The 8,365-nt window shown below is 45.5% G+C and overlaps 2 protein-coding genes across 7 annotated transcripts in view; both read right to left on the bottom strand.

Moving 5' to 3' along the window:
- Positions 1–2,284, bottom strand: part of CCDC30 (coiled-coil domain containing 30) — a 130,153-nt gene extending 127,869 nt beyond the window's left edge. Inside the window, exon 1 of the mRNA XM_040455907.1 lies at positions 1,682–2,284. The gene's annotated coding sequence lies outside the window, so the exon portion shown is untranslated. The remainder of the gene's footprint in view (positions 1–1,681) is intronic.
- Positions 2,285–4,886: 2,602 nt separating this feature from the next.
- Positions 4,887–8,362, bottom strand: PPCS (phosphopantothenoylcysteine synthetase). Of its 6 annotated transcripts, none has more exons than XM_040469852.1 (3): positions 8,340–8,362; positions 7,446–7,549; positions 4,887–5,737 (listed from the first exon to the last, which is right to left on the bottom strand). In XM_040469852.1, the coding sequence occupies exons 2-3, from the start codon at positions 7,536–7,538 to the stop codon at positions 5,414–5,416; spliced, it is 417 nt and encodes a 138-aa protein (XP_040325786.1). In that variant the 5' UTR covers positions 7,539–7,549; positions 8,340–8,362; the 3' UTR covers positions 4,887–5,413. The 6 variants fall into 6 exon arrangements, with proteins under 6 accessions (XP_040325786.1, XP_040325783.1, XP_040325785.1 ...); XM_040469849.1 differs by lacking the exon at positions 8,340–8,362 and adding an exon at positions 7,721–8,314; XM_040469851.1 differs by lacking the exon at positions 8,340–8,362 and adding an exon at positions 8,166–8,278.
- Between the last annotated feature and the right edge of the window lie 3 nt (positions 8,363–8,365).

The raw sequence follows: 8,365 nt of genomic DNA, 5'->3' as shown, positions 1-8,365 counted from the left end.
ATCGGAAACAGGCTCCAGGCTCTGAGCCATCAGCCCAGAGCCCGACGTGGGGCTCGAACTCACGGACCGCGAGATCGTGACCTGGCTGAAGTCGGACGCTTAACCGACTGCGCCACCCAGGCGCCCCGTGGGGGGATATTCTGTGCACAGAAGGATATAAAGCAGCATCCCTGGCCTCTGCCAACTGGATGCCAGTAACACCTCCCTAGCTGTGACAACTAAAAATGTCTCTATCCATTGCCACACATCTCTTGGGGAGCAAGATCACCCCCTGGGTTTAGAACTACTGTGCAGGGTGAAAGAAAAGTTTTTAAAAGTTACTGTTTGGATGCCTGGCTGGCTCAGTCAGTAGAACATAGGACCCCGGATCTGGGTGTTGTGGGGTTGTGAGTTTCAAGCCCCACGCTGGGTATAGCGATTACTTCAAAATAAAATCTTAAAAAAAAGAGTTACTTTTCAATGTTGCCATCATGTTTGTTCAGTATATACATTTTGGAAGGGAAAGGTAAACCCCTTGCGATATAGCATCTAACACTCTTTTTCAAAAGTTAGAACTTATCCATTAAATGTGAACAACTGAAAAAGTTTCTGACATTTTCTGCGCCCCCCCCCCCCCCCCATCTATTATAGAAGAGAAAGCTGAACTTCTCAGTGTTTGGAAACTTGACCTGGCTGTAAGTATGAGATATCATAAATAAGTGTCATAATTTAATTGACCTGAGAAATAAAAATATCCAAATCATTCTGGCTCCCAAATACCCTCTCAAAGTGTACACTTTGCATATATTCAAAATGGTTTACATTTAAATCCGAATACTGAGAAAGAAATAGTAAGACTCAACAAGGAACACATACTTTAAGACAATTTAAATAAAGTTTTCCAACTAAAAGGAAATTGCACTGGCTCTAAATGAAACTCTATTTTTAAGGTCCTATGTTCCAGTCTTTTAAGGACCACTAAGAGTGCTCCTTTGCCAAAAATATTTATTTTCAACCACTCCTCGTCATTTCTGTTTCTTGGCTCACATAGCAAAGAACGCCTTCTAGTTAAGAAACTGACATGAAGAGAAGGCACAAGAGATGCTGTTTCAAGCATCTCCTCTCCAGAAAATTCTATCGTATCAAGGCATTGAATTCATATGGGCTTATGAAAGTTGAAATCCTGTTACATGATCATCCTGAATGATCTTTTCACATGCATGAAAGAATCGTGTATACCTAACATAGTATTCACTTGAGCCAGGAACAATCTTCTTTCTTTATATAAGCCTGGGACCGGCCTAAAAATGCATTTTGGTTGTATTCCCCTCCACTTTCAAAACACACTAGGCTTGTAGAAATTTACTGTTTGTATTTACCAATGTGCGCTTCTCCATGTTAGTCTCTAGTTTACCCAAGACAGGAAGCTTGCCACAGTGCAGAGAAACAGAGAAAATCTTCCAAATGATCCCAGAGCTGCAGAATGTGGAATACTTAGCTACCCAAAGCATTGTAGTAGGAAAGCAGAGGGAGGTGGTCTATAGATGGCAGAGGTGGTGGAGACAAATGGACATTCAGTGACGCGCAGCGTGGACAAGAAAGGGTGAAAATGGCTGTGGAATGAGCAGGATGAGAAAACTGGCACTCTGGGTGATGAGAGAAATGGATGAGGTTGTAGCTGGAAAGGCAGAAAGTAACTGACTTGATGACGTCTGATGCTGAAGATACAAAAGGCCTCCAGAGCTTCATCGGGAATTAAGGTTCCGCATGATGAACCTAAGGCGAAAAGGCAGAAAACAGCCTACAACCAGGGGAAGCCGTGGCTCCGAGGACTTCGTCCGGGCCGGGACCTTCAGGCGCGGTTGGCGGTGCAGGGCCGAGTCTTCGCCTGGGCGGTGGGAAAAGGAACGCCCGCCTAGCTGACTGACGGGGTTCCAAGCTCTCTCTCAGCAAGACAGGCAGCCTAAACCTAAAGGCCTGGGGCGGCTGGGTCCCAGGAGACGGGCGAGCCCTTCTTCAGGCGGTTTCACTCCAGCCCGCGACTACAAAGGCAGAGCTACGACAGGCTCTCCTGTTTCAGGCCATAGTGGGGAGACGAACGGGAAAGACGTAGAATGCCGAAAAGGGACGGGGAGTAGGCGCTTTCCTCCTCGGGGCTGAAGCGGGAACAGGGGGAACCTCAGGAACCAGGTCGGAAATTGTCTTTTGGAGAGTCCCGAGTCGCACGGCTCCTCCACCGCTGCTCCGCTGCCAGCCGCAGGTGCCTTCTCAGGCCGGAGCGTCATAGCAACCGCGCTGGCCGCAGGGACGCCAAGGCATCCTTCCGGCGGGAGCCATAGAAACGACGCGCACCATTGGCTCAGGGGCTGCTCTTCCTGTGGAGACAGTGCACACCATTGGCTTTTGGGTCGTGGGGCGGGTTTTTTTGGCAGGATTGAAGGTACGGCTCATTCCGTTGGCTTTGCAGTAACCATGGTCACAACCGGGCGCACGCTTGCTACTTCGGGGATACATTTTGTTAGCGGGCATTTATAACTATCAAATAGCTTTCCGCCTGGCCTTATCTAAAGACCGGGCCTAATGGTTTTATTTTTTTCTAGAAGTAACTTCATTCTTAAAAGGGAGAGGGTAAGGCGTTCTGAGTTTTAAGCCTAGATCCGTCACTACCTGGGGCGCCTAAGACAAATCACATTTTTGGACCCGTCTTTATTACTGTAAAACATGAATAAACCGGACTTGAATAGAATTGTCCCTGACACAGAGCTCTTTAGAAGTTCTAAGCACCAAAGACCCCCCCCCCCCCCCCCCCCCCCCCCCCGGGGGGGGGGGGCGGAAGAAGAGGAGGAGGAGGGGAAGGAGAAGTCCCAAGCACTGAAAATTCAGTTTGGATGAACCCTTCCTTCCTCCACCTATGTCATGCAAAATAATTTCTAAGTGACAATTTGACAGAGGCTTGGTTTATATCATCTTCATTTAAATGCTCTTATTGCAAGATTCTAGTTCTTCAAAGCTTGATTTGACTCCTGTTTTGGGGGCCCTTGCTTTGCTGATATCCCACACAGGTACATTTCAGTCTTATTCTAGTTCCACATAGGATCCTTTCCAAAGCTTGGCCAGTTGTCTGGACAGATCTTATCCCTTACTTTCTGTAAGTGCTTCAACCATTTCCTCGTGCAAGAGCCCTGCAAGTGTTTTTACTCTGATCTAAAATGCTCACCACCATCACTTCCGGCCCACTTAACTCCTACTTATCAGTTCAAGTGTCACTTCCTCCAAACAATCCTTGGTCATCCAATCTAGATCAAGTGCCTTCTCATTCGCTCTCATTGACTCATGTTCCTTTTCATTATTTCTTCCCTTGCACACTCCTATTTGCTGTTAAAGAAACAAACAAAAAATCTCTTGGAATATTAACGTGTGAATACTGTTTAAGTGCTCCAAATGAAAATTAAACTGAATTGGGAAACACTTTAAATAATTGCATGTAGGGAAGTGGCGTTTATTTAAGCATAACAAAACAGGATAGGAAATGGTTCTCCAGGGAAGTAATAATTATGGCAGAAACAAACATTAGGATCTCTTCTAGTTTTCACTCCATTTGCTCTTATTGGACATTCCAACATCATAATGACAGTCATCATTCACATAAAGCTATAGATGTAGGGAAGAAAATCAATCTTTTGCTTCCTATCCCTTCAGTACTGCAGCCACTGCTGACAGAGCTTGTTGTCTTTGAGGTTTTGCTAATTGGACCTTAAGTTAATTTAAAATTTTTGTTCAATGAAACTGCTGCTTACAGAATAGTCCTGATTGCTGCAGTTATTTTTCCTCTGCTCAAAGAGTCACATCTCCTGACTTACTGATTTATTTCAATGCATTTCAGCACCTCTACTCAAATCTTTTCAACTAAAATTGTGCCTGTCATTAGACACAAGGGGGTACCCTTCCCAACTCCATGAAATAGCACTAATTATATTTTATTTTGTTAAAAGTTTGAGAGAGAGAGTCATCGCGAGTGGGGGACAGGGAGAGAGACAGAGACAGGGAATCCCAAGCAGGCTCTGTGCTGCCAGTGCAGAACCCGATTCCAGGCTTGAACTCATGAAACCGCGAGATCATGACCTGAACCGAAACCAAGAAGTAGATGCTTAACCTACCGAGCGACCAGGTGCTCCACTAACAGCATTTTAAATCAAATATGTATAACTCCTATTTCTATCTACTTATTAATGGTAGTTTTTCAATATGCACTCTGGATCATCCTACAGATCATTAGGGGATTTTTCTGAACCACACTTCTTGTGCACTCCCAACCCAAAGCTCAGGACAGTGAAAGTTGCTTTGAAATCTTAAGAATTCAGGGACCAAGCGAGGCATCAGAATAATACTGCCACCACCAGAAAATACACCAGAAAATTTAAGCACAGGTGAAAAATCTACATGCCAGGAACCAGACTAATGCTTTATCTTCGCTGTTTTATCTAATCCTCACCACAAAGGGCATTACTTAGCAGAGAGATTTATTATCTCTGGTTTATAAATGAGGAGCCTGAGAGTAAGTTAAGGGTGTAAGCTTACAAAGGTCACAGGTGACACAGCTGGAACCATCAAACTTAGGCTGACTCCAAAGCCCATACTCCTTACCACATTGTAAAGCTTCCCTCAAGGCAGAAGTCACTAATAGGTCCCTGCCTGGCCCCGGGGTAGAAGCCAAAGTTAAATTTCCCCTAAGAGCAGTTCTAAAATATTTGAAAGGCAAACTGTTATCTCAAATAGAGTCAATCTAGAAAAAGGAGCAAAAAGTAAATGTAGGGGGAAGCACATCATTCTACAGGGAATCTATCCCAAGGGAAGTGTCCTTCTCTCCTACTCCCATCTTTGATAAAAACAACATCATTTCCATTGTGTTGGCTTTTGGGCACATACTTTATTGCACTGTATTATTCATACATCCATTTCCCAAACAGAGACATATTTATTCATCTTTTTAATCTTCATAATCCTCAGGACCTACCACATAGTAGGCATCAAGAAATATTTGATCTTCAAGGCATGGCCATTCATGCATCCCTAATCCTTCTCATAGTATGAAGAAGGTTGATATTCAGGCCTCACATGTATATGCTGAGGCATGTAATTCCCAATGAGCTCTTTTTCTAAAGGTGAGCAACAGTTTGTGTTCATTTTCAAAATCCAGATGATAATCAGGTGAGTGTGTCAGGTGGTTTGGTCGTAACTGCTTTGCTCTTGTTTTCATTTTATGGAGTATGAAATGACCTTTAAAAGACAAATACCAAACTATATTCACCTGCATACCACTCACTGCTTTCTCCCTTCATTTTCTCTGTCTTTATGAAAGCAAAGGGTTTATTTTCACCACTTGTAAGAGCCCTGATCCACTGAACAAGCTTTGATCCTACAAAGGCTTTTCACTTCAGTTTTTGTCATGTATAAAAGCCGTGTGTCGAGACTGAAGATCATCCACTATCTTGTCTTCTATATCTACACCTTTCTCTACTTCTTCCTCTGATAGCAATATCTTGGTTTCTGAGTCTTTGGTTAGAATAACCACAAAGGACCGTCGTGACTCAATGCTATTAGCTATCACCACTTGATGTCGATAAACTTCCAAAGCATTCCGTGCACGATCAAGTATGATGGAAGGGTCAGTCTCCAACTTAAAGGAAATTATAAATGCTTTGGGAGCCCAGTCTTTAACCAAAGGAGAAAGCATTTTTGGCACCATCTTCATTGTTATCTGTATTGGAAAAAGAAAAGCTTAATAAGCAAACAAAGCTCAGTATCTACCAGGTCAATCTCATGGGAAACTAAGGAAGCAAGGACTCAGATTTTTGGCTAAGTCAGTTTAAGTGGTATTTCTCATTGTCAAACTTTTCAAAGCATTTATACATGCTTGGCTTAAAAGCCTTGGTTCTAGAGGGTTCATAAAGATACCTAATTCCAAGGCTTTATACAAATCCTGGGACAAGCCATGAATTAACCTTGCCCTACCACCCTCATTACCATTAACAGAGCTCTAGAAAAAGAGCATTATATTTTATTAAACATTCCCCTCATTTTACCAAACACTCAAATAAACAAACGCAAATAATCTGTTCATGCAAATCTATAACCCAAATGTAACTTTGGCAGAAATTTAATTAAAGTTGGGTTTTTAAACCTCTGCCTAAAATATTTCTTGCACCGGTAGAACGGCTATTTGACTCCACTTAAACACTGTCACTCGTAACACATCTTAGCGCTGAAGAAACAGAACTGATTTTTATTTTCATTTGATCAAAACTCCCACTATGCCATTCTTGATCCCTTCTAAGAATGTTGAGTCGGTTTGTGTATTTTCAAGGAAGAACCGAAAAATACAGGATACACCAAAGCTCCCAGATTTTTAAAAGTGTGAATTTACTACGATAATTATCAGGATTTCCCCCTCAGAAAGTTAGCATAGGGATTATACATACATTCCCCACTTAATTTTTCTGCTTAGCATTTTCCACTATCTAACATAGTATGCATTTGGCTTATTTATGGTCTCCTCGGCAAAGGAGAAGCAACACAGGGGCACAGTGTATTTCTTTACACTGCTTTATCTCCAAGTCCTGCTACAGTATTTGGCATATAGAGGGTACTCAATAAATTATTTGTTGAACAAATGAACAGCAAGTGCCCCACAGGCAGAGTTTCTCCTTTTAAATTCTGCTTGTGTCATAAATGATTAAGAATTCTCTCAGGTTCCAAGAAGCCAGATCATCTCAACATCTGAACCACACCACTAGCCACCCCATACCCCTTCCTCAAACTACAGCCACCATGGTTATCTTACACCCACCGCTCTCTCTCTAATTTACCTTTCCTATTGATGCCAGAATGTTCTTTTCAAACAAGAATTTTTGTCTCATTCTCCTACTTGTTTTCCTTAGCTCCACAGGATAAAGTTCCTTAAGAGGGAATACAAAATCTTCTGCGAAGTAAGCTCTCTTCAGTCTCCCCACCCCCTGCCCAGCTCCCCACTCTCCCTGCTCTCCACCCTTACCAAAGAATTTCAGTTCACCGCACACTGCTCATTTCCAAACTTCAATCTGTACTCAATCTGTAATGACCTTCCCTACTTTGTCTGGTGTACTCTCTACTCATCTTTTAAAACCCAGTTATGTCATCTCTTCCAGGAAGCCTTCCTTGACTTCCCCAAGATTCACTCACCCCATGCTCTGACTTCACTTTGTACGTACCTCTACTAGAGCATTTATCACTCTGTACTGTAATTATGTCTGTGTCCAGCTCCCTCACTAGAGTGTGAGGTTCTTGAGGGAGGGCGGTGTCTTATTCATCTCTGTATCCCTAGTGCCTAGCACATACGGAATGCAGAAAGGCCATCTCCAGATCAAGAGGGAATTAACCCAAGATTGATTATAGGGGGATCAGATCTCTGGAAGAGAAGCGCCTGTCACCTGCAGTGGGCCCCCAGATGACTGGATCTTGTGTTCAGGCATTTCTGAGACAGGAACATAGAAATCTGACACGGCCGCAGCCAGGTAAAACATCGCAGAAGAGCCTGCAGAGAGAAGCACAGGGTGTAATAAATCGGAGTGGGATATGGGATCGGGTCCTTTTCAACTCAGGCTCCCTTGGCTGTGAGACCGCGGATAATGAAAAGGTGAGGGGAAAAGTGTCTGGGGGAGAAAGGCTCTGCCTGCAGGAAACCTTGGACGCCTAGAGCACGCACCCAGCGGATTGAGCGCCTGGGCCGCAGCCTGCAGCAGATGCAAATAGTCCGCCAAAGTGGAGAACTCCACGGCAAGGAAGGTGCCGGCAGCCGCAGCCTCCTGGTAGCTCCGCAGAGCGGCCGCGAAGCCCGGAAGTGCATTCTCCTCGGCCTCCAGGCTCAGCAAGCCCGAAGGGGTTGAGCCGCTGGGCCGCAACGCCGACAACCAGGTCTGGGGCGGGAAGCGGTGGGCAAAAGGGAACGCGGAGCGAGCGCGGTACAGGAACAGGACCCCGTAGCCCGCGGCCAGGAAGGCCTCGGCCGAGGTGGCACCGCGCCGCCCGCTGCTGAAGTTGTCCAGGAAGCGCACTGGTCGGGCTTCCAGGGGGACCTTGGTGCCGCCGGACGTGATCAACACCACCCGCCGGCCCTGCGCGCCCAGCCTGGCGGCGAAGCGAGCCATAACCTCGGCGTAGCGCGCAGCTCCCGCAGGCTTGGGGAACTCGGCGACCAGGTCCACTTCCGCCATCAGTCCCTGGGCGCGCCCCACACTGGCGCACACTCTACCGCCACCGGCGCCGCGCCCCAGCCCGGCTCCAGGTCCCCGCGCAGCCGCAATAGCGAGGGGGCGGACCTTTACCTTACGCCGCACGCCGGCGCCAGCCT

Source organism: Herpailurus yagouaroundi, unplaced genomic scaffold (assembly GCF_014898765.1).
Source record: "Herpailurus yagouaroundi ecotype Mexico unplaced genomic scaffold, PumYag 77, whole genome shotgun sequence".
NCBI lineage: Eukaryota > Metazoa > Chordata > Mammalia > Carnivora > Felidae > Herpailurus > Herpailurus yagouaroundi.
The sequence above is the reverse complement of the archived record's forward strand: the minus strand, read 5'-3'. Positions and strand labels throughout refer to the sequence as shown.

Bases quoted from the DNA above. Each gene is read 5' to 3' on its own strand.
- PPCS (XM_040469849.1), bottom strand. From the start codon at position 8,228: ATGGCGGAAGTGGACCTGGTCGCCGAGTTCCCCAAGCCTGCGGGAGCT. The intron at 7,550-7,720 runs GTGCGTGCTCTA...TTCTCTCTGCAG, and splicing joins CCAGGCGCTCAATCCGCTGG to GCTCTTCTGCGATGTTTTAC. The intron at 5,738-7,445 runs GTGACAGGCGCT...TTTCCAATACAG, and splicing joins CATCTGGGGGCCCACTGCAG to ATAACAATGAAGATGGTGCC.